General features: G+C 35.1%; 2 protein-coding genes across 10 annotated transcripts in view; one reads left to right on the top strand and one right to left on the bottom strand.

Annotated features, from left to right (window-relative positions):
- SUPT3H (SPT3 homolog, SAGA and STAGA complex component) overlaps positions 1-25,642 on the top strand; it is a 535,933-nt gene that overhangs the window by 8,114 nt on the left and 502,177 nt on the right. For all 4 annotated transcript variants that reach the window (XM_042986488.1, XM_042986487.1, XM_042986485.1 and 1 more), the window contains exon 2: positions 4,126-4,226. In XM_042986488.1, the coding sequence (XP_042842422.1) occupies positions 4,126-4,226 (101 nt within the window). The remainder of the gene's footprint in view (positions 1-4,125; positions 4,227-25,642) is intronic.
- The window catches only part of RUNX2 (RUNX family transcription factor 2), a 259,057-nt gene that overhangs the window by 211,053 nt on the left and 22,362 nt on the right, over positions 1-25,642 (bottom strand). The gene's annotated exons all lie outside the window — the stretch shown is intronic.

The following is a 25,642-nucleotide window of genomic DNA, read 5'->3' as shown; positions in this document are numbered from 1 at the left end:
TTAGAATCAAACTGATTTTGGTTAGGAAGCACTTACTCCTGTTCTAATAGTTTTTAAGAAAAATTATTGCTCGTTGAATGAATGGGAAGGAAGAGTATTTACTATCATACATTGCTCTTTATGGTGCTTCATGGTTTTCAGAGTACTTTTCACTTCTGTACTTTTAGTAATCCACTGGCATATGGGTAGTTTAGATGTGCTGTTCACTTTTTTTTTTTTTTTTTTTTTTAGTGTGGCTAAATATGCTTTATTTTCAGATTTTTACAAGTGTTAAATCTCAGGACAGTTTCCCCATAATAATTGACAGGTCTTAGTTCCTACTTTTGCCCCATAGTATCTTGTGCATTATCTCCAACCTCATTCCACTGAATATATCTGATCGATTAACTTCAGTAGGCTCTAAGCTACTCAGTGGCGGAGACATGTCTTTTTTATCTTTGTATTTGTTATACTGTTCAGTAGTTTGTTCATTCACCCAGCATTTACTGAGCATCAGCAGTGTTAGGCAGTACTTTAGGCACCAAAGTTACAGAAAAATCAGTGTCCCTATCGTTACGCAGTTAGCAGTTTGATGACAAGGAAATAGTTACACTATAGTATGAGAAGTGCTATGATTGATGCATCTTATCTCAGGTTCTGAACTCATTTAATATGTAGTAAGTGAATACAAGTGATTTTTAGTTATGAAAATAACAATCAGCAGTTTCAGGAGAATTGTTGATTTCCAGACAGTTACACATGAATCATCTATTCTTTGGATTATTCATGAGATGTTTTACCTGGTAATTGTATGGACACTTGAGCTTTATATCTTCTGAAGTCCACTTATTTAAATATATTGGAATTACCATTGTGTTATCCCAAATACTAGGTATAAAAGTTTTAAAGTTGTGTATAATTAAATTATTTTATTTTTTACATTTTCAGTGATTGATCATTTTGGTAATTATTTTTCACAGCGAGAGAAATTTATGCTGTGATGTAACTTGAGTTTTTTTGTTTTGTTTTGTTTCTAAACAACAAAACTAAAATGCAGTGTATAATAGTGTTACCTTAACCTTAATTGCTTCCTGCCTTTGGAGTTCTATGAAAATGAGAATGTTCTGACTGTAACAGTTTTCTACTAATTTATGTATGTGGGATATTCAGGTTATGCATGGTTGGAATTGAAACTGTTCATACTCAGAATCAGTACGTAGGTCTGCTGAATTAATTTTCCTCAGCGGTGATGTAACAGAAGAAATGATAAAACATTCCACTTTTAATAAATCGGTAGACTGATGGATTTCACAACACAGATATTTATGTTGTTTTGGTGTGCTATAACTAGTGATAAAGTTTCCAACTCTTTGAGGTATTTGAAGCCAAAGATGTCTCATGGTATTTCTTCTTTGGTCATTTAGCAACAAAAATATGAACTGTAATTAGAAACCCGGTAGCATGTTCATTACTTTTTTGTTTAATTCACATTTGTAATGTATAACTTGACTACAGTTAAAACATTTTTTTCCATTATGGTATTTTCTGAGGAAAAGGGTATATCCTTGAGCTCCATTGTTTTAAAATAAAAGATGTCAGTTTTTCTACTCTGGAACAAGATTTTACAGGTGTGATACGGTATTGACTATTGACTTAATGATTGGGTTTAAATATGTATTAATCAGAGATGAACTTAGTCCTCGGGTTCACATTTAAACTGTGGCATGTTGAAATAATCTAGATCTCCATCTGCACATCTGAATTCATTTTGTAAAATATGGCAAACAGCTGCATTTCAATCGAAAGCTAAAACGACTGCAGGACATTAACCCATTGAGAAGATTACAGTAGGTTTTCAGTTCCATGTTAACTGTATTTATTAGAGAAAATTGACTTGAGTGCTTCTGCTTTTAACTGACTTTTTTTTTTTTTTTAAATGTCTAGGAGAAAGGAAATAAAGCATTGGGATGATAGGACTTTGATGTGTAAAGAAGTTATGTCTAAAGTTAATTATCTAAAATCAAACAAAATTTGGGTATGGGAAATAATTATTTTAAAGATTCTAATGAGCTATCAGCTCATCATGTCAGAAAAATGTTATTCACCTGCTTGATGTAAAAATTAAATAACTGACTGTGGAAGGATGATCGTGGTTATAATAAACTAGGATTGGGACCTTTTACCTCTTACCGATAAATACTCTTGATGTGAAACATTTGCAGTAGGGGGACAACTGAAAGCTGTTTTAATAGGAATTAACTTTCTGAAATGTCTCCTCTTCAGAGAGAGTGAAAGCGGGGTGACTAAAGGGGCAGGCTGCTCCAGCAACGTCAACAGGACATTTGGCCACAGGATAATCCCACAGACTGACATGTCTTCAAATCTGACATGAGTCAACTTAAATCCCGTTTTTGGAGGCTGGGGTTAATACACAATCTTTGAGTTTAACGTTTTCTCCATGATAGCATATCTTTGCCAGTATTCTCTTGGGTGAGGGAAACATTTTCTGAGGTTCTTGGGAGAGCCAGGTTCCTTGTTTTTTTTTTTTTTTTTTGTTTTTTGTTTTTTGTTTTAAATCACTGCCCTGATTCTATAGGACCGTTCCTAGAAGTAGTTGGGTTCCTATCTATTTTCCCCCCATCTTGGATTTGGTGATGTGAATTGTTTTTTGTTTTTTTTTTAAAACCTGAGTTCTAATCGTGTTGCTTCTTATCCTATATTTTTGTAGAAAAAAGGACTTACTTTAAAAATCTTTGTGGAAAAGAAATCAGGCTTAACACAAGTTTATGGTCTTTAATAGCATCAGCTTTTTTATGTGCTTTAGAATTTTGGTTTTCAGGCTCAGTTTGAGTGAAACTTTTTCCCTTGTTTTTCTTTGCTCTTGCATTTGGCCTGGCCCTAAGGGCCCTCTAACTAGACCATGACTTCTGTTGGCAGATAGTTGGCTTTGCCACAGAAGGATACTGTGACACTCAGATCTAGCTAACCAGCTAGCCTGCTGTTTATCTTAGTCCTCTGTCCTGTTGACTTCTCAAAAGCTTCTTCTTTTCTTTTTTAAAGTTTATTTATTTTGCATGCGCACGTGCATGCATGCAAGGGGGCGAGGCAGAGAGAGAGGCACAGAATCCCAAGCAGGCTTGGAGCTGCCAGCACAGAGTCTGGTGTGGGCCTTGATCCCATGAACCGTGAGATCATGACCTGAACCCAAAATCAAGATCCAGACACCAAACCAACTGAGCCACCCGGGTGCCCCAGTACTACTTTCTTTTATCATATGTTCAAATCTGCAAATTATTTTTATTGTAAGGAAATTATATTGCAACGTTTATATGGACATACAAAATAATAGCTAACATTTATTGAGCACTTACCGAGTAATAGTTGAGGCTTTTATCTACTTTTATTGTGATGTTATTTTCACTAATTCTTGTTCATAGGACTGCCACATGCATTAAATAAAACAGCATATATTAGGTTTGGCATCTACTTTTCCTATTATGCATCGGCTTAATTTTATTGGGGGAAAAAGTCACATTTTAAATTGATGAGTTAACCATAAGATAAAATATCACACTACTTACTTCTGATGTGCTGATTGACTTTATTTTTATTATTTATATTTTAGGGTTTGGTTCAAATGGGGGTTAGATTATGCATTGGTTTTCTAATTCTGTGTTTTGCAGCTGTGCAGTTCTTTGTATTAACGCTCACTTGGAACCCGAGTACATGAATAGAAAAATCAGAGTTGTTCTGTTGTTCTGGATGGAACTGGGAGGGTGTGCTTAGAGACCCCTTGGGAGCTCCCTGAAATATTGCCAGTGAACCTTAGGGCTCCCTGGAACGTATTTGGAAACCATGGAGTTCTGTTATTTTAATGACTCTTTTTCTTCCACTATTTATTGTAAAATTGGTACTAAAACGTTTATCACTTAAGTCGGTAATTTTTGATATCATATTCGACTAAGCAGTTTTTCCTTTTTGCTATTTCATTTAATAAAGAATATTAATAGGAACAAATCAGATTTATGTAAAAATTACAAATTTAAAATTTTCTCTACTTTTGAAGTAATTTATAATTGCTTCCACTCTCCATGCACTTGTTTATAGTTAAATACATTTTGTAAGCCTTATTTCTTTTTTATTTAGATGAATAATACTGCAGCCAGCCCAATGTCTACTGCCACTTCAAGTAGTGGAAGAAGTGCGGGGAAGTCGGTAAGCTTTGCAGCAGAATTACAGAGTATGATGTGAGTATGTCTCTGCATCACACTTCTTACTATTTCAAGTTTATTCATTTGATAAAAGACAATAGAAATAACAACATTTCTAAAACTTAACTTTGAAATGTGTACTTAACGAAGTAAAAATGCAATAGTCTCTTCATAGTTTAAATAGCCATATGTAGAAGGGGCAAAATAGGTTAATAATGCTCCAGTAGTACTGTATCTGAAAAATAAGTACTGGTTCATCTTTATAAAAGAATGAACAGTCACATAAGTCGGTTTGCTCTCGTTATGATTCTCTGCTCAAATCTGTGTTATGGATTGTTTATTACTATTTTAGTTTTAGATTTAGAGGACTTTGAGGTTGATTATATTCTTGGATAGTTGAAATGTTTTCACGGAGAGGTTCTCTGTTTTTCTCAAGTATCATAATAATTCCATGAGCCTAATTTAAATTACTTTTTAGTTTTGATAATATTTGAAATCACTGTATTGCTGAATGTTGAGAAAAAACATAGAACATCTAAAAAACACGTGTGTTCTTTTTGAGAAATTGCACAATCATTCTTTCCTTAAGACTCTTTTTAGCTTAGTTTCTTGTTTCTTGCATTGAGTGACATGGCAAATCTTGATTTGAGGGGAGGTAGCATATTTATTAGAAATGTCTGCTGCCATATATTCGTTTTAGTTTATTCTTAGTTCAGGAGACAATTACTCGCATAAGTGGGACAACACATTATAACTCTTCTTTTCCTGTAGATACATTATTTGTGACATACTGGGCAATTTGAAAAGAATGTTTCTGTGGAAGGTTTAAGTATCTTCCTCTTGTGGGTGTATATTGGTAGCCTTCATAGAGGGTTAACGCTATTGTGTGATGATTATTGTTCAGATACGTAGGCTGTTCTATGCTCGATAAACATAACTTTAGACAGCACTGAGAACGTTTAGGTCGTAGGTTCTCAAACCTTTTGGTGTGAGGTTCCTTTTACACTCTTAGTTGTTGAAGACCTTAAGCAGCATTTGTTTATGTGGGTTTTAATCCGTTAATATTTATTGCCCAGAGTTTAAAACTGAGGAATAAAGAATTAGTAATTTACTTGCAAAATAGTATACCTATTACGTGTTAACATAAATAGCATATCCCCTATGAAAATAGTTATATTCTTAAACCAGAAATTGATAATGTATTTTGTTAGATAAGATGAGAATAAACTTAGTATATTAAGAGTTGTATGAGGTGAACCTGGGTTTCAAATTGTGGAAAATGTTAAGGGTTTTATGCTGGTATAATTTTTATATGATAAGCATTTTCATTTTAGTTTTGTAGATTTACATTAAGAATGTTTTATATTTCATTCTGTTAATTATGTTTCAGAATATCAAATGTGCTTCAGAAGGTTTACAGTAAAGTGAAGAAATTCATTTTCTTGTAGAGCTGGTTCATTGATTTACTTTGTGTTTTTGAAAGCTTTTTAATTTCAAACTCATAAGAGAGTAGGATAATGAACTCCAACTCCAATGAACTCATGAACTCCATAAAATCATCCAATTTTAACAATAATTGTGTTTTGCTAGTCCTACTTAACCTTTCTCCCTACTGTCTACTTTTCTTTCATACAATATTTTAAAGCAATTCCCAGACATCATATTTTAAAGTTGGCGGTATTTATTAAAACAATGTATTTGTTGTAAATAAAAAATAAGCTTTGTAGCATAGGTCAGCACACTATGGTCATGGGCCCATGGACTGGCTGCCTGCTTTTGAAAAGAAGATTTTATTGGACCACATCCATACTCATTTGCTATCTGTCACTGCTTTCATGCTATATGACAGAGTATTTGTGACAGAGACCATGTGGCCTGCAAAGCTGAAAATATTTACTGTATGGCCCTTTACAGAAAAGGTTTACCTGGTCTATAGAAACAGCTCTCTGTAAGAAAGCTGTATTTCCTTTTGTCATTTATACTTAGGAGAGGTTCTTCTTAGTGCATTTGATAGACTGCAGGCCACTTAAGAAAACAGAAAAAAATAAAAGCTAAATTCAGCACTTTCTTATTAAATACTTTTGCAAACATCTTCTCAACTAATGTGCTTAAGCTGGATTCAGAATGCAAAAGTTATTGTTGGCTACAGCTTTGGAAGAAATGTACATTTTCCTTCTATTTCAGACCTCTTAGAGAGACCATTCCTAATAGTTACATTCATCATTTATAGTCTGAAGTTATTTTTTTCCCCTTATGAATTGCTTCATAGAACACAAAAAAAGGGCCCAAATTGGGGGAAACTTTTCAAATTTACCAATGTTTTTTATTGGTGTAAGGTTTTTAGGCTTTTGATTATATAAGAATAAGTATACATTTATTGTTGCTTATTTCACATGTGAAGTGCAGCCCTAAGTATTCATGTTTATTTTGTGTTATAGGAATTTCATTCTGTGAATCCTTACCCGCTTGTGTCCCCCCCAACGACCACCAGTTTCGTTCAGCCTGTTTGTATTGTATTGCTGTTTTTATTTATTTTTTAAAAATGTTTATTTTTGTGAGAGGGAGTGAGCGAGCAGGGGAGGTGCAGGGAGAGTGGGAGACAGAATCTGAAGGAGGCCCCAGGCTCTAGGCTGTTAGCACAGAGCCCGACACGGGGCTTGAACCCACGGACAGTGAGATCATGTCCTGAGCCAAAGTCAGACGCTTAACTGACTGAACCACCCAGGTGCCCCTGTATTGCTGTTTTTTTAATCTTCTGCTGTCATTTCACCACTAATGAGCTGTTTTTCTCTTGGCTCCCTGCCCTCTAAATAAGTAACAGTATTGTGGTATCATTTCCAGGGGATAGTTGCACTGTGAAAGGTGTCTAATTGTGAAACACAAATGACATTGTCCTGATCAAATACAGAACTGGCAGCTGGTCTGTACTGTTAGCGCCTTGAGAGAATTGACCATATTTTAAGTTTGTGTTGTAAATTCTACCAGTGAAGTATTCTTTAGGAAGTGTTCTACAGATTTTAAACTAAAGGACGAGCCATCAAAGAGTTGGTGGGTTGGGGATGACAAGCAGCTTTCCCTTACCGAGTGCATATAACTCAGCACATTTGCTGTATGTTTCTTATCACAGCTCTTTGAGTAATGTGTGCTGGGAGGGCCCAAGAGGCTTTTCATTTTTAAGTTACTGAACTCAAGTAGCCTGTAAATTACAAAGTGAAATCTTTTCAATCCACATTGCAGGTATTTTAACAAACTTCTTAAGAATTTTGATTAAGAGCACTTCAAGGAGTTTTCATTGGATATTTTCTTCTTTATTTTACTCATTTATATATTTCTTGCTTTGTTATATTGTACTTTGTCAGGTTTTTGACCTGGTGATGATGCCAGGTTTCACTGCTTGGTAGCATTTAGTAATTCTCATGCAACTAAATTAAAAAAAAAATGGTTTTGTGTTTACACGTCACTTACATTTTATAAGAATTCTTCCAAATGAAAGTTTCATCCATATTTAAAGTTCACAGATTGAAAAGAAATTTTTTTATTCAGGAGTGTTTTTTTATATACAATAAAATTCACTCTCTTAACTGTACAGTTGTGCAAGTTTTGCATTTTTAAAAACCAACATTTATTGGCCTCCTATCTGGTGGTACCTAAATGCCTTCAGAATAGTGCAGCAATAGAGAAGGGTTGTGGAGACACGTGACTGTCATGTGATAGGATGTGAGCAATTAATTTCATGGTAGTACAAGGGAGGGAGTGATGACCTTCTGAGGGTAAGCTTCCTGAAGTCTGTGCTTCTGACTGCTTCCTGGAGTGCCTTTAAGTATTCTGTGAGCATCTCAAACTTAGTATGTCCCAAACTGAACTAGTACAGTAAGATTTGCTTCTTTTCCTGGGAATTTTTGGGGTATATAGCAAAATCTGTTTATTCATTGCTGCATTAGACTAGGGCAGAGTTGTCTATGTAAAATGGTATCTTTTGGCTATTATTTAACATTATAAGTTTTGAGCTGTGAGAGAATTCTGTTCCCAGTTCTATCCTCACGCTAATCTGTCTTTAAAGAGACCTGATATGTAAACATAGGAATTAGTAATAGATGTTCATTAAACTCACACAGGGTTGCTTCAAATATTGAGTATCCCTACTGTGTTTAAGTTTTTTAGGAAATTGGAGAAAAATTCTTAAAGGTAAACAGTGCTGACATTTATTACACCTTCAGGGATGCTTTAATAATACTGAATGCTTGTGTAGAGCATAATGTGTACCAGGCACTTCCTGAATGCTTCCGTATACCATTTCATTTCTTTCTTTCATTTTTTTTTTTTAAAATGTTTATTTTTGAGAGAGAGAGACAGCATGTGAGCAGGGCAGGGACAGAGAGAGAGGGAGACACAGATCTGAAGCAGGCTCCAGGCTCTGAGCCGTCAGCACAAAGCCCAGCGCGGAGCTGGAACTCACGAACTGCGAGATCATGACCTGAGCCGAAATCGGGAGCTTAACCGACTGGGCCACCCAGGCCCACCCCCCCATCCCCCCCATTTCATTTAATTTTCACACAGCCCCATGAGGTGAATACTGTTACTCCCCTCTCACAGATTAGAGGAGGAAATGGAGACGCAAAAGTTAGTAACTTGCAAAAAATTGCCATTATAATAAGTGGCAAAACCTGGTGTTTAAGCCTGGGAGTGTAACTCCATCAGAGTCTGTGCTTTGATGTATTATGCTAAACTACATTTCAGTCAATAAAACTTTGATTCTGATCTATGAAGTTTAGTTTACAAATGAATGTTTATTAATTTATGTGTGAGTAGTGTACTGTAATGAAGTAATGACAAAGCTGAATTATTAGTGTTAATTAGTGTTATTAGTAATGAGGTCTAATTTTTCTAAGAAGTATTGGAATGTTATTTTCATATACTCATAGCATTTATTTCAGTTTCCTATACCTGACCACCAAATCACTTTAAGCAAGGCCATGTCAGTAACAAAGAGAAAGTATAATTTTTCATTGAAATTGTATACTTATTACTTACATGCTCCTTATTGGATGCTCCTATTTGTGATATGTCATAATTTTGGATATGGCTACATGGTTGAATATTTAATGTAATATTTAACATAATGTGGATATTTAAATGTACCTTTTATATTTTATCACTATTAACTAATACTTTAATTCCTGATTCCTGATAATTTAAATTACACTGAAATACGTGGATGAACTTATCCTTGTACTTTTTGTGGAATGCATCTATTTGGAATATTTTACTATATACATTGGTTTATAGATACAACAATAATGAGGATTTTCAAATTACTTGAAATGGGTCACAATCTTTCCTTCTGAAAGTGAGAAAATGCTAAAGCTGATTGAGAACGCAAAAGCGCTGTGTAACTGAAAGTTGGTTATACTGGGGCGCCTGGGTAGCTCAGTCGGTTAAGTGGCCGACTTCGGCTCAGGTCGTGATCTTGCGGTCCGTGAGTTCAAGTTCCGCGTCGGGCTCTGTGCTGACCGCTCAGAGCCTGGAGCCTGTTTCAGATTCTGTGTCTCCCTCTCTCTCTGACCCTCCCCCGTTCATGCTCTGTCTCTCCCTGTCTCAAAAATAAATAAACGTTAAAAAAAAAAAGAAAAAAAAAAAAGAAAGTTGGTTATACTTATTTTCCTTTCAGAAATAAAAATAAGGAAATGTTCAAGTTGCTACATCCAACTGAATGAAGTCCTTGCATTGAACAAGTGTGTCATCTTATAAATGGGACAAAATACAGTTTTGAATTTGTGCTGAAATACCTCTATCAGTTATCTCATGAAAAGAAAGTTAGTAGGCCTTTGAGTTGAGGATAGTATGTCTGTCTCTAATTAGGGAGAAAAACGTGTTGCTCAGTCTTAGAAATGAATCCTTAAAATTCAGAGAAAGAGTCATTTTGGTAATTTTATATTAAGTATTCTTAGTAAGATAGGGAAAAATAGGTAAAAATTCGTAGATTCGTTATTCTAAAATTGCAGTGTAGTTGCAAATTATGAGACTGGAGAACGGGAATACTGGTTCTGAGCTAGTTTGATGGTGAACCAGGACCTAGCAGATACACAGTTGTGTATACACTTCACTTGTCTTTAGTGTGAACATTCATGCATTCCACTGTGTTCCTGAGCGCTTGCCTAGACTCTGAGAGTGTCATATACATATATATATATATATACATATATATGTATATATATATGTATATATATATATTAAATGCTTATTTACTTATTTTGAGAGGGAGAGAGCTCGAGCAGGAGAGAGGCAAAGAGAGGGAGAATCCCAAGCAGGCTCCATGCTGTCGGTGTAGAGCCTGACCCAGGGCTCCATCCGATGAACCATGAGATCATGACGAGCTGAAATCTAGTCAGACACCTAACTGACACTGCCACCCAGGTGCCCCCCCCCCACCCTTTTTTAATGTTTATTTATTTTGAGAGAGAGAGCATGTGTGAGCTGGGGAGGGGTAGAGACAGAGAAAGAGGGGTAGAGGGAGAGCATCTAGCATATGATTTATTTACACTATTCTTTCTAAAACCTGAAAACTTCCAAATTTGAAATACATTTCTCAGATAAGGGATTGTGGACTTGCATCTACTTTGTAGGGTTTATTTGAAGATGAAATGAGATACTCAGTCAAAGCACATAGTTCTTGTTCCTGGCACATAGTACATACTCTCCTGTTAGTTGTTGCCATCATCTTATAAAAAATGTTATCAGCTGGGGTGTCTGGGTGGCTCGGTTGGTTGGGTGTCTGGCTTCGGCTCAGGTCATGAGCTCGAGGTTAGTGGGTTCAAGCCCCACGTCGGGCTCTGTGCTGACAGCAGAGAGCCTGGAGCCTGCTTTGTTTTCTGTGTCTCCCTCTCTCTCTGCCCCTCCCCTGCTTGCATTCGGTCTCTGTCTCTCTCTCAAAAATAAACAAACATTAAAAAAACTTAAAAAAACGGGCGGGCGCCTGGGTGGCTCAGTGGGTTAAGTGTCCGACTTCGCTCAGGTCATGATCTCAGGTTTGTGAGTTCGTGCCCCGCGTCAGGCTCTGTGCTGACAGCTCAGAGCCTGGAGCCTGCTTTAGATTCTGTGTCTCCCTCTTTCTCTGCCCCTCCCTGCTCGTACTGTGTTTCAAAAATAAACACTAAAAAAACTTAAAAAAACCTCAAAAAAACCAAAAAAAATGTATCATCAACATATGATTAGGAAACTTATAAAAATGTAAGTGTAGGGGCAGATGTTTGCAGTTTTATGGGAATAATTTTTATAATCACAGAGAAAAATGATTTGTCTACATTATAGCCTGTTGTCCAGTAGAACTGTCTGTGGTGATGGAAATTTCTATTTCTGTGCTCTCCAATATGATAGCCACTAAACACATGTGCCTACTGAATACATTAAATGAGTATATTCGACAACCTAAAAGAAATATGGAAAATACAAATTATACATTGACTACTACTTTTCTGGGATGCTTGCTTATATTTTTACCGAAATTGGGAAAATACATACTACATGTTATGACTTTTTTTTTGGATTTAATATTTACTTTTAAGTGCTGTTACCAGTTTTACTTTTTACTTCTTCCTCTTTGATTGTGGCTGTCATTGTCCCACAGTTCTTTAAAGATTTGGGGATATTAATTTTTGGTTACTTTGGCAGGTCAGATTTGATTGTGAAGTTTAACATTACATTAATGTTCCGTTTTATAGAAAGTACAGATAATTAATACTGAAGTGTTAATTTCTTGAAAACGTTCCTTTGTGAATTTATATATTCTTTGTCTTACTGAAAATCCCACGACTATTACTCTGAACGTATTGTACTGTACTTGATTATCATGCCAATGTGCATTTAGCTAGATTTACAGAATTACTGGTAGCTGCAAAGTTAGCATTATGTTATGAATTATTAAGTCAAGTCATTTTTTTAACATGCTGAGATTTTGAAAACTTGTTATTTTTAAATGTACCAAATTCAAAATTAATCTTTAGGAACAGTAGTGGGTAGGGGCGCCTGGCTGGTTAAGTCGGTAGAGTGTACGACCCTTGATCTGGGAGTTGTGTGTTCAAGCCCCAGGCTGGGTGTAGAGATTACTTTAAAAATACAAACAAAAATCTTAAAAATAGTAGTGGATAAAAATGGATTCTTTAGTACAGCAAATATATCAGAAAGTGGTTAGTAATTTTGGATAGGAAATGAAAATTTGATATCTACTATCACGTATTGATTATGTCCTAACAATAAAGTCTGTTGATACAGGATGTAAATGATTCCTAAAATGAAAAAGATATAATTTCATATAAAATAATAATAGATTTTTAATATAAGGGAATGAATCTTTTTTAGTTGATAGTTTGTTGGGTCTAAGGTTTCATGACCATTTTTAAGTTGGCTGACACACAGCTCTGATTGATTCTCTAGGTGTGAGACTGATACGTAGTTTTGCGTTACATCCAAGGACATGAGAATTGATTTATTTTGTGATGTATTTTAACATGTTAACATATATATTAATACGTTTGTATATGTTTTTGATATACTAAGATACATCACAAAAATTTATATATTGGTATGAGTGTGCTGCCTTTTGCAAATGTATACTTTTTGACATCACTGCATAGATATTTAGAAAATCTTAAAGTATCATGTGCCTTTTTGAGAATACTGTAGTCATTAGGTTTTCTGAGTGGCATAACCGTTTTTTTTTCCTGGGACAGAATATAGTTTACAAACCACTGTTCTAGGGAAGAGAAGTGAGAACCAACCCTTAATCTTTGACTGCTTTCTTCCTCTTTTTTTCTCATTGATTTCTCTGTCTTGAAAGAACAATATATTTTACCATGGCTGGAACAGTGTTCGTAGCCTTTTGTGACTTTTCCCTACTCCTGTTTTACGTGGGTTAGGAATGTGTGTCTAATAGGGATAACAATGCACTGGTAATATATTTCTGCCAATTATGGGTTAAATTAAACTTTTTGGGCTGGTCTGGCAATCAATTGATACTTATTTCTTCAACAAAAACAGCATTCTTTTTGTGTGGAAATACACTCAGTCAAACTTGGAGTACAACCCATTTCTAAGTCAAATACTGTATTTTTTTATTCTGCCTCTTCCAACCTAGAATTTGGGTTTCATAATATCCTGTATATCTCTAATCCTTTGGAAGGATATGAACAGAGGTAATATCTGTTTTTAATATACAGTAAAACTTATCTGGAATTTATAATATAATAAAATTTGAGTAATTTAAAGGGTAAATTAATATAAAGGACGATAATGCCACATCTGAGTGATTTACATAGCATGATACAGTGGAAAGGGTTGTAGATTTGCAGTCGCGAGATCTCGGTTCACTTCTGTGTTGGTGGGTTTTATATATTAAGAACAAAATAACCTCCCTTACCCACCCCCGCCAAAAAAAACCTAAAACCCTAAAACCTAAACCCTAAAACCATGGAAATGTTATGGGTAGGAATTGTTATATCTATATTTTATTTATAATGAAATGTCTTTTATATTTCCTTATTATAGAAGCAGTTCATGTGTTTTTCTGAAAAGAAAAGATATCAGGGGATATAGAAAGAACCTAAAGAACATTTTAAACTCACTGGGTTAAAAGCACTGTTAATGCTTTGGTATTTATCTTTCTAGTTCCTTTCCAATGCATATAAAAAATAAACACCAAAAGCTCATATTGTAACTGCTATTGTATAACTTGGATTTTTACTTGTATAATACCATAAGCTCTTTCCATATTGATAAATATATTTAATGTCATTATCTTTATAGCTGCAGTGTGTATTTTTCTAATATTTCAGCATTACAGATAGAATTGTAATGAACTTTCATTATATACAGATATAGAGCTATTCCCCTCCTTTTTTCTCTTCTCCCCCCACCCAGTGTTTTCTCTCTATCTCTGTACTCTGTGTGTGTGTGTGTGTGTGTGTGTGTGTATGTGTGTATGCATGTGTGTATCTTTGAGCGTGTGACTGGATATTTTGTTAGGACTAATTCTTTTAAGGTTTTTGTTGACCTTCCATAAAGGCTTTAATGAAATGTAATTCTACCAATAGTGTATATAATATATACCTTGCCAATATTGAGTAATGTGACATATATATGTTTACATTTATTTATATGTAAATCAATATATAATTGAAGTAAATTCACAATATTGTTAGTTTCAGGTGTACAACATGATTTAATAATTCTGTATATTACTCAGTGCTCATCATGATAAGCGTAGACACCATCTATCACTATACAACATTATTATAGTATTATTGGCCATAATCCCTATGATGTACTTCTCATCTCCATGACTAATTTATTTTATAATTGGAAGTTTGTATCTCTTAATGTGTTAATCTATTTGCCCATTGCTGAGTCTACTTCCCCTCTGGCAACCACCGGTTTCTACTCTATATTTAAGAGTCAGTTGTTTTACTTATTCATCTGTTTTGTTTTTTAGATTCCACATATATGTGAAATCATACAGTCTTTGTCTGACTTATTTCACTTAACGTAGTACCTCTAGGTCTATCCATCTTGTTGTAAATGGCAAGACCTCATTATTTTTTTATGGCTGAGTAATAATCCATTGTATATATATACCACATCTTCTTTATCCATTCACCAGTTGGTGGACACTTGGGTTGCTTCCATACCTCAGCTATTGTGAGTAATGCTGCAGTAAACATAGGGGTGCCTGTATCTTTTCAAATTAGTGTTTTCATTTTCTTTGGGTAAATACCAAGTAGTAGAATTACGGATCATATAATATTTCTATTTTTAAGTTTTTTTTTTTTTTTAATTTTTTTTTTCAACATTTTTTATTTATTTTTGGGACAGAGAGAGACAGAGCATGAACGGGGGAGGGGCAGAGAGAGAGGGAGACACAGAATCGGAAACAGGCTCCAGGCTCTGAGCCATCAGCCCAGAGCCTGACGCGGGGCTCGAACTCACGGACCGCGAGATCGTGACCTGGCTGAAGTCGGACGCTTAACCGACTGCGCCACCCAGGCGCCCCCCTATTTTTAAGTTTTTGAAGAACCTCCATACTGTTTTCCAGTGGCTGCACCAATTTACATTCTTCAGAGCAAGGCATGAGGTTCCTTTTTCTCCATATCCTTGCCAAGACTTGCTGTTTCTTTTTGATGCAAGCCATTCTGACTGGTGTGAGGTTATCTCACTGGTTTTAATTTGCATTTCTCTGATGCTTAGTGATGTTGAACATCTTTTCATGTGTCTGTTGGCCACCTGTATGGATTCTTTGGAAAAATGTCTATTCAGGTCTTCTGCCTTTTTTTCCATGAGATTTTTGCTATTTTGATGTTGAGTTGTGTCAGTTTTTGGTATATTTTGGATATTAATCCCTTATTGCATCTATTATTTGCAAATATCTTCTTCCATTCAGTAGGTTGCCTTTTGTTTTAATGATGTTTTCCTTTGCTGTGCAAAAGCTTTTTATATATTGTTGTTGTCCTAATAGTTTGTTTTTGCCTTTTTTCCCTTTGTGGGAGGAGAGGTATCTATAGATATGTTGCTAAGGCCAGTGTCTGAGAGATTACTACCTGTGTTTTCTTGTAGGAGTTTTATGGTTTTAGGTCTCACATTTAATTTTTAATTCATTTTGAATTTATTTTTGTGTATGGTGTAAGAAAGTGGTCCAATTTATTTTGAATGTAGATGTCCCATTTTCCCTGTACCATTTATTGAAAAGACTGTCTTTTCCCATTGTATATTCTTGCCTCTTTTGTCATAGATTAATTGACCATATAGATGTGGGTTTATCTCTGGACTCTCCATCCTGTTTCATTGGTCTATGTGTCTGTGTTTTTTGCTAGTACCATACCATTTTGATTACTATAGCTTTGTAGTATAGTTGGAAATCTGGGCTTGTGATACCTCCAGCTTTGTTCTTTCTCAAGATTGCTTTGGGTATTTGATGTTTTTTGTGGTTTTGTTTATATATGCTTACATTTATATATATTTTTATTCATAAGTATTTTAAGTACATATATTGTCATGAAAGAATTATTCAGTTTAGTTTTTAATTGGTAATACATTCACACATTTAAAAATAGTCACAGTTATTCAGTGAAACGTTCTCTTGACATTGTTGCCTGTTTTTTACCCTCTGAGTTACAACTTCTTTCCTGTGTATTCTTCCAGTTTGTCTACATATAAACACATATGAATATGTTCTTATTTTTCCTTTTTACACATGGAGTAACATGTTATAGACATTCTTTTGTATTTATTTAAAAAAAGTTTTGGGGTGCCTGGGTGGCTCAATCAGTTAAGCGTCCAACTCTTTCTTGGTTTTGTCTCAGGTCATGATCTCACAGTTCATGAGTTTGAGCCCTGCATCAGGCTCTGCACTGACAGCACTGAGCCTACATGGGATTCTCTCTCCCTGTCTCTCTACCCCTCATCTGCTCTGTCTGTCTCTCAAAATAAACTTATTTATTATTAAAAATATAGTAAATTTTATATAATAATTTTAATATAAAATATTTAATATAAAAATAATAATTATTATTAAATAAAAAAATTTTTTAAAAACGCATCAGGAGACCTCTGCATAGCAACATAAACAGAAGACAGAAAGAATGTGTTTAAGGTCTTCTAGTGTTTTGTAGTTGAGTTATTGTTTGATGAACTTGAGAGCCTAAATAAACACAAGGGAGCCCTTTATTATTCAAAGGAAACTGAGGCAACTTCTAAATGTGTTACTTAACGCAGAAAAGGTAATAAGATCTTCATACTGATAAACAAAAAGAAGGAACAAAAGCAATCTGTAATCCCTTACCAAGAGAGAGTCTTATACTTTGGTGTGTGTTTATGTGTCTGATATAATTTATTTAAGTTTTTAGTAATTTTTAGCTATTGCTGTGATTTTTGGTAATCTTCCTTCTTTCCACCCCAACTTAATATACTGTGAATGGTTTCTATGTTATTAGACAATTATTTTATTATATAGATATCTTTCATGCTATTAATCCCTTGTTATTGAACCATTTGATTATTTCCAGGTTTTCTACTTTTATTAAAAATAACGTAATAAGATCTTGATACCTATTACCTTAAAATCTTAGAAGAACTTTTGAATCTAAAAGCCTTTTTGATAGTAACTTCCTAATTTTTCTTCCAAGAAAATTGGACTGATTTATATTTCCATCAGCAGTTATGAGAATATCCCTCTCCATCTCTCTCTGATATTTAATAGTTGTGCTATTTTACAGCTTTTCTTTGACTACTGAGTTTGAAAATATTTTAGCCATTTATATTTCTTTATTTGTGGGCAATTGTTCCTATTCTTAGCACAATTTTACTGGGTTCTTGTTTTTCCCTATTGTTTACTGAAGCTTTTAATATATTAAAGGCATTGGCTCTTTGTTGATCGTAATATGGAAGTCTCTCCACCCTACTCCCCATCTTTTGGTTTCTTTAAGGTTTGTCTATAGTGAGTGATTTCTTTTCAATATGTAAGTTTTCATTTTTAATGTAGCTAAATCAGTCTTACACTTTATTGCTTCTGCCTTTGACAGGAAGTCCTACCCTCAATTTTTGTACATATCTTCTGGTACTTATATTTCAGGTTTTTAATTTCTACAGTTTAATATTTTATCCATTATTTTGTTGTATAGTGTCAAAGAGGGTTCTAAGTTAAAACAGTTTTTAGATTGGGTTGCCAGTGGTCTAACCACCATAAATTATATAAGCCTTCCTTTTCCCTCAATTGAAATGCTACCTTTATCAGATAATAAATTATTATTTTTGAGCTTTCTGCTTTGTTCTATTAAATTGTCTATTCCTTTGCCAGTACTACATTACTTTAGTTATTATAGCTTCTTAATATGTTTTAAAATTTGCTATTATAGTTCAGGGTCATCCGCATAACTTTTCCATTTAAAATATTTCTTGTCTCTTTTCCTATTTTTATTCTTCCAGATGAATTTTTAGGGATCATTTTATCAAGTTCCAAAACAAATTCTAAGTGCAAATTTTAAGCAGTTTCATTTTTCTTTTCTTTTTATGCTTTCTTGCTGTATACTCGGATTTCAGACATTGGTCTTTTGGTCTTTGCAGTTCATTTTACTTTTAAAGTTGATTAATGAAATAATTTTACATTTGGAACGTTTATTTGAAACAACACTGGATGGAAACTAATGAATGAGTTGGTTAACTAGTGTATGATTAGAGACTCCGAAGAACTTCTCCGTTTTCTTTAATATTTGTTTTTCTTGCTTGAATGTAGAATTGTGCTATGCCTACAATATGTAAAAATCAGCCAAACTATCCCCTCAATTTTAAATCATGCAGTTATTGTCTTAATTTTGAATGGTGAACATGACAGGAAACAAAAGACTAGTTTAATTTTTTCATAGCTATGTAAAATTGTATTCCGACAAATGCAATTATTTATATATAAGGGTGTATATGCAATATAAGTTCTAGAGAGTAACTGTAGTTAATATATTTATTATGTAAATACATGAGCTAATTTAAGCCATCCATTGGATTTTATTTTGACCATATTAACGAACATATTTTATAGTAGATCTATGCACATTTATTACCGTATATAAACTGAATACTAGGTCCAATTTAATCTTTTTTAAACTGAAATTTCATTGTTAATATCATGTGTTGTAGTCCACTTGTAATGTAGTGATGCCCCAGGGCACCACAGAGCTACTTTGCTCCTATGATAAATGATCCTGCTTTGCTACGCTGTTTGATTTTACATATTTTTATAGTTTTTTTTTACGTTTTCTCTCTTCTTTGCAGCTACTAATTTTGTTGCTGTCAGTGTGCCCCACTTTGGCAGTGTTTCACTTCCCCCTTTTTTGAAAGCTGCTTCACCAGTCTACAAGAGACTAGCAGTCAAATTTATTAGATTTGTATTTAAAAGAAGAGTTCATAAACTCGGAAAGCCAGAGACACTCTTCTGAGAAAGATCATATGATCTTTGGTGCATAAACTTAGTATCAATTTTGAGAGCTGAGTTTACTTACTTCTTAGTTCTGGTTTTGGCTGTATTTTTAATAGCTGGAATTGTCAGATGGTAGGTCAAAGTTTATTTGTAAGTCCTATGTTTAGGCCTAGATCTGTTTTCCCAATGAAACCGTGTGAGGAATTTTAGTTAGATTGGTGGGTTAGTTCAGTACACACAACATTTTTTCTTTTACCCATAAAAAATGTCTAAAGCAATATTTTCAGCTGTGCCTAATTATTATTCAAACCATTTTGAAGCAGTAGGCAAGACCACTGGCTGAGGTAGGTGAGGATGGGAAGTCGGGAAGCCGGAGGGGAGGGTAAAGGTTTGTAATGGTAAAGGAAGTTAGGGAGTGAAAGCTTCTTAGGAATATGCTTAGTCTTGCCTAAGTTGTCATGGACTCAGCATTTACAAGGGCTCTGACAGTGAGGTGGTATAATTTCTATAACAGTGCTTAGATGCTGGGTATGGGACTGGAAAAGAAAGATGATTAGTGATTTGAAGGCAGATGTGGCAGAAGCATATTGAAATTTAAGATGTTCTAATCACTGAGACTAGGCTGGTGGGGAAGGATGGGTAGAAAGTACGAGAGAGCTGATCAATTTGTAGAAAAACGGGAGAAAGAGAAGGGTGTGGAAACTGCAGTGACGTATAAAAGTAAGTAGTTTGGACGTGGTAATTAAGAGAGCTGAAGGAAGGTGCGTCTGGGTGGCTCAGTTGGTGAAGCATCTGACTTCAGTTCAGGTCATCATGATCTCGCAGCTCGTGGGTTCGAGCCCCATGTCAGAATCTGTGCTGACAGCTCAGAGTCAGCCTTCAGATTCTGTGTCTCCCCCTCTCTCTCTGCCCATCCCCTGCGCACACTCTTTCTCTCTCTCTCAAAAATAAATGAACATTAAAAAAATTTTAAAAAAAGAGAGCTGAAGGAATAGAAAATGTAACAAAATAGAAGCATCAGCTTGGACATCCCTTCCTCTAGGAAGACTTTCCTGGCCTATTCAGTCTTGTTAATTGCCTTTGTGTGTGCTGTGGCACCTTAGAGCGTACTCTTACAGAGGTCCTTATTGTTTGGCAGGAATCTTGTCTGTTTCTGTTCCCCACTGTAAGCTTCATGACTACAGAGATTGCTATAATTTGCCTATTTTTCAGTACTCTGGTACACATGAGTGCCTGGTATGTGTTAAATAGAATAAATAGGAAGTTGTGTTCATAGTGGGTAGTAACGTTTAGGAAGACCGCCTTTACGGGAGTTGCTAATGCTGAGAAGAGGTCAGAGGTCTTCAGAATAGAACAGGTAGGAAATAGGGTTATGGGTAATCTATCTCCTACTATATGTTCGATTAGGACTTCAAATTACCACTTTATTTTGGTCATCCCCTGAGTTTTTAAGGTTTCAAGCATTTGTGTATTGTGCATCAGGTATTTATTTTGCTTCCCTATTATTAACTTGGGAACTAAAGTTTCACCCTTCCCTTTATTCTCTTACTGCATTCACTTTAGTTTCTTCTTTATCTTTGCCTCATGAAAAACATTTTTAGGTATAACCCTCTTATCTATACTTACAGCATCTCTGATTTGCTTGAAACCTCTACTGTGTCCTTAGAAAATTGTAAGATAATGTGTAGTGTTTGGTTTGTAGAAGGCCATTTGTGGAAGGAAGTGTTTCTCTAGTGGAGTCATACAAGTATGAATGAATTCTTTTTAGTTTTCTTTTTTTTATTAGTTTTCTTTTTTTATATTGCTGTGAGATCTTTACTGTTTATAAAATGCAAATGATAACGTCCATGTTTCAGATTTCTCATATGAACTAGGTCATGTATGTCAGTCATTTACATAGGAGATTGATAGGTGTTCTGTGCAGATCTCTGTATAAATGTCTATGCCTTTTAAATTAGTTTGACTTTATAGGATTATAGATAGAATTGAACTTCAGCTTATCTTTGTAGAACCACCTGTCTGCCTTCATTCAGGAACAAAGCAGTCTGGTAGTATCAATTACTTAGACTGAATGAAAAATTTGAGAGTCTTTAGAAATTGTTTAAGGCAGTCTTTTTATTTACTGGTGAGGAGGCTGAAGAGCAGAGAGAAGGAGGTGGTTTGCCCTCGAATGTGTAGTTGGTTAGTTTTGGTTTCAGGGTCACATACCTGGTCTTCTGAACATCAGTTCCATTCACTTTCCCAGAGGCCCTGTGTATAAATTAGTGTTAATTTGACTATTTGTCCCGTAGTCCTCATTAAACTACCAGCATGACTCAGTTCTTTGTTTTACTTTTGTATTTGAGATGATACAACAATATTGGACCCACTTTAAAGTGATGAGTGAGGTATATACTTGAACTGTGTATATTTAAAGCATAACTTCTTTATATGCCTAAATTCCTGTGATCATCTACTATAAACTGCTCTTAAAGTATAAAGACTTCATTCATGTAGAATGTCTAAATTTCCGTGATTAGAACCTGACTTTTAACTGACAAAAAGAGCTTATCCTTAAAATTTTTTGTTGCTTCCTTTCAGAGATGCAGTGACCTAATTACGACCACATTTCAGCAGCCAGATGTTATTTTTACAAATTATTCTTTGGTTTGAAGTTGTTTGTTTTTTTTTTTTTTTCTCTCATCAACTCCCAACATTTAGTCTAAAGCAGTGCCACCCAGTGTAGTCAGTATGTGAACTGTTTGCCATTGGTCTTTTATGAGATAACTAGCTTGAGCCAGATTGTTAACCAGTCCTCTGCTTCCCTCATTGAGATAATTTTCCTATGAAAAAAGCTGAGTTAAATGGTGTGCACAGTGATGCAGTTTGTTCACATTTTGCTGCAAACGCCTTATCTCATTGTGGACTTGTAATGAACCATTCTTAGATGATCGTCTGCTGGCAGATCACATGTGATCTAAAGGTTTATTGTGTGCAGTTGCGTTTCGTTTATTCCTTCAACATATGCCTGTGGAGTGCCTACTGTGTGTTAGACACTATTCTAGGTCTGGGATGTAACAGTGAATAAAACAAAAACCCCTCTCATCTCATGGAATTGACATTTTAGTCCTATTAGAAATACCATTACTATTTCTGATTTCTCAGAAGTTCTGTTGTTTTTGTAGTAAAGCTGTATTTTTGCAGTTCAATCTTCTGCTCTTGAACCTTTGACCTAATTGTGCATATCTTTACATGTAGTGTAAAATGTAAAACCATTTTAAATTTAATCATCTTTAATTTTTAGTTGATTCTCCTAAGCCTTCTTGGTACAGAATTAGATTGTCCCCAACTAAAAGTTATTTCTCTTTTAAATCAGAACTTCCAGACTATTAGGTTTAAAGTAGTTTAAGTCACTTTGAGGAGGTAGTTTTCTATTCTTGAATTTAAAAAAAAATGAAAGGGAGTTTAATTTTATCAAATGCTAAAAAGGTAATCTTTAATGTGATTGTATGCTTTTTTCACATTTGACCTACTGATGTGTTATGTTAACAGAGTTTCTATTATTAAGCCATGTTTACAACCTTGTGGCAGCTTATTATATTATTAATGAATTATAGCTCTAAAATAGACACTAATCTAGAACCCACTTAGAGCTCTAAAATAGAGAGTAACCCAGAACCCACTTGACTTGCATATATCTTTACATCTAGTTCTAATACTACTTTGAGTTATAGTTTTGGCTCAGATCGTTTTCTTTTTCTGTGACTTCTAAAACCTTGGAAAATAGTAATTGTAATTTGGAGTCACTTTCCAGTTTTACTTGAATGTTTCTGAAGCAAGGACAAAACTTCTTATTCAGAAGGAGATCTAGAATGAGCTAATTTCTAATAAAAGAACAGTAACAACGTGAATTGATTAAGCAGCATATATGGGTAGAACAGTGTGTTAAGCAATCATTCTTCGGTTGCTTGTCTTATAGTACTGACAGATGTCCTGTTTTTCAGACTTTGGAGTATTTTAGAGGTTATACTACAATATTAGAATTTTAATGATGAAATATAAAGGCTGTCAAGTCAAATTGACAGAAACCAGTGAAGCAGCCTATTGCTTTTAAAGAGTAAATCTTCTAATGCATTGGTTCCCAGATTTTAGCGTGCATTAGAATTAGCTTAGATCCTTGCTAAACCATACGACTGCTGGGCTGCACCTCCAGGGATTTTGTTTCAGTAAATCTATGGTGAGCCAGTAGTTTGCAGTTCTAGTAAATTCCCAGGTGAGGCTAATGCTAATAGTCTAAGGACCACAGTTTGAGGGCCAGTGCACTAATGTTGCCTAACAGATAGCAGAGACCCCTGATTTATCACAGATTTAATCACAGATTTAATTTAAAGCAGATGGTGCTTTAAAGAAAACTCAGCAGGTAAACTAAAAGCCGAGAAACTTAGGGGCACCTGGGTGGCTCAGTCAGTTAAGTGACCGGCTTCAGCTCCGGCCATGATGTCATGGTTCATGAGTTCGAGCCCCATGTCAGGCTCTGTGCTGATATCTCAGAGCCTGGACCCGGCTTCAGATTCTGTCTCCCTCTCTATCTGCCCCTCCCCTGCTCACCTCTGTCTCTCTCTCTCTCTTTCTCTCTCTCTCTCTCTCATAAATAAACATTAAAAAAAAAAAGCCAAGAAACTTAATAACATTTTTCTTAGTCTTATGTTTAGTGGACTCATTAATGGAAGACTGAGGGACAAAATGTAGAGAATTACTGTGCTTCTATCATTGTGATTGTAAATATGTTCTTTTTTTTCTTCTCCTTGTGCGCTTGTCCCTGGAAGTATTAACTTCAAATTTAGATACCCCATTGGTATTACAGTTACTAACATTTATAATCAAGGTCACACTGATTATATAGAGACAAGATTTTATATCAGTGAAGAGATCATAAATATAAACATTTTGGGGTGGCTGGGTAGCTCAGTCGGTTAAGGATCTGATTCTTGGCCATGTCAACTCAGGTCTTGATCTCACAGTCTGTGAGTTCGAGCCTTGCGTCAGGCTCTATGCTGACAGTATGGAGCCTGCTTGGGATTCTCTCACTTGCACCTCTCTCTCTGCCCCTCCCCTGCTTACATGCGTCCTCTCTCATTCGCTCTCTCAAAACAGATTCTCTCTCCTCATCTACCCCTTTCCCGCTCTTAAATAAACTCTCTCTTAAAAACATAAATGTAAACATCTTTATTCATAAATGCATTCATTCATAATTTACTAAGCACATATAGTATGCTGTGCACGATGTATACGTTCGCAAAAGTAATCATAAATTGTGATAAGGGCTGTGAAAGAAAATGTAAAAAGTTCTATGAAATAGTGGAATGCGAAAACTTAATTTAGGGAAAGGCTATCTAAGGAAACTCATTTAAGCTGAAACCTGAAGGGTTGGTAGGAATTTTGGCCACACAAAGAGTTACGGGAAGAGGAAGTACTATTACCGTCACCAAATAGGCATCGAGCACTAACATCTTTCCATATATTATTCCATTTAATAGCCCTTTAGTTGGATAATATTATTCCCAAATTGTAGATGAAGAAATGGAGGGTTAAAGAAATTCAGGAACTTTATTCTAGAGGTACCCAGCTGTTAAGCAGTGGAGCTGGAGTTTTATCAGGTCTTTCGGACTCCACAGCCAAAGTTTTAACTACCAAGTTACATTAGGGAGATTTGAGAATATTTTCTTAATTACTAAATAACATAAGTTGTACCTTCGTATTTTAGTTTTTCTCATTTTTATACCAGAACCCTGTGTTCTTTTTCTATAAATTAGACATAAGTACGCCACCTGGGGGATATACACATACATATTAGAATACACAAATGTGTACATGTGCATACATACCCATATATTTATATTTATAGAACTTTAACTTTTTCGGATTTTAAAATGAACACATTTGAGAGATTTGGGAACCTCTAGAAGAACAAAAGAAGGAAATAATCTTATGATCCAGAGATAACCATGTTGACATTTTATTGTTTCATTATTTCAGTATTTAGGCATTTATAATTTTTTTTGAATGTTAATCCAACTGTGTATACAAAATTATTTACTGATAAATAAACCTAGTTTTCAAACGAAACATACATCTGTTTTAAGAATTCTAGTGATTTAAAAAGAATTTTTTTTTTACATTTATTTATTTTTGAGAGACAGAGACAGAGCATGAGCAGGGGAGGGGCAGAGGGAGAGGGAGACAGAATCAGAAGCAGGCTTCAGGCTCCGAGCTGTCAGCACAGAGCCTGATGCGGGGCTCGAACCCACGAACCATGAGATCCTGACCTGAGCCGAAGTCGAATGCCTGACCGACTGAGCCACCCAGGACCCCCTCTAGTGATTTTTTAATAGTTTCATTGCATAATATATTGATTTTGGCCTTCATATAGGTAGGTGAGAAGGAAGAGGTTTCACATTTTTTATGAAGTCACATGAAAGGCCCTCTATTATAGTCTTCTTTGGGAGTCAAATTTGCTAAC

The sequence above is a fragment of the Panthera tigris genome, chromosome B2, assembly GCF_018350195.1.
Source record: "Panthera tigris isolate Pti1 chromosome B2, P.tigris_Pti1_mat1.1, whole genome shotgun sequence".
Classification (NCBI taxonomy): domain Eukaryota; kingdom Metazoa; phylum Chordata; class Mammalia; order Carnivora; family Felidae; genus Panthera; species Panthera tigris.
This window is presented reverse-complemented; position numbering and strand designations above follow the sequence as displayed.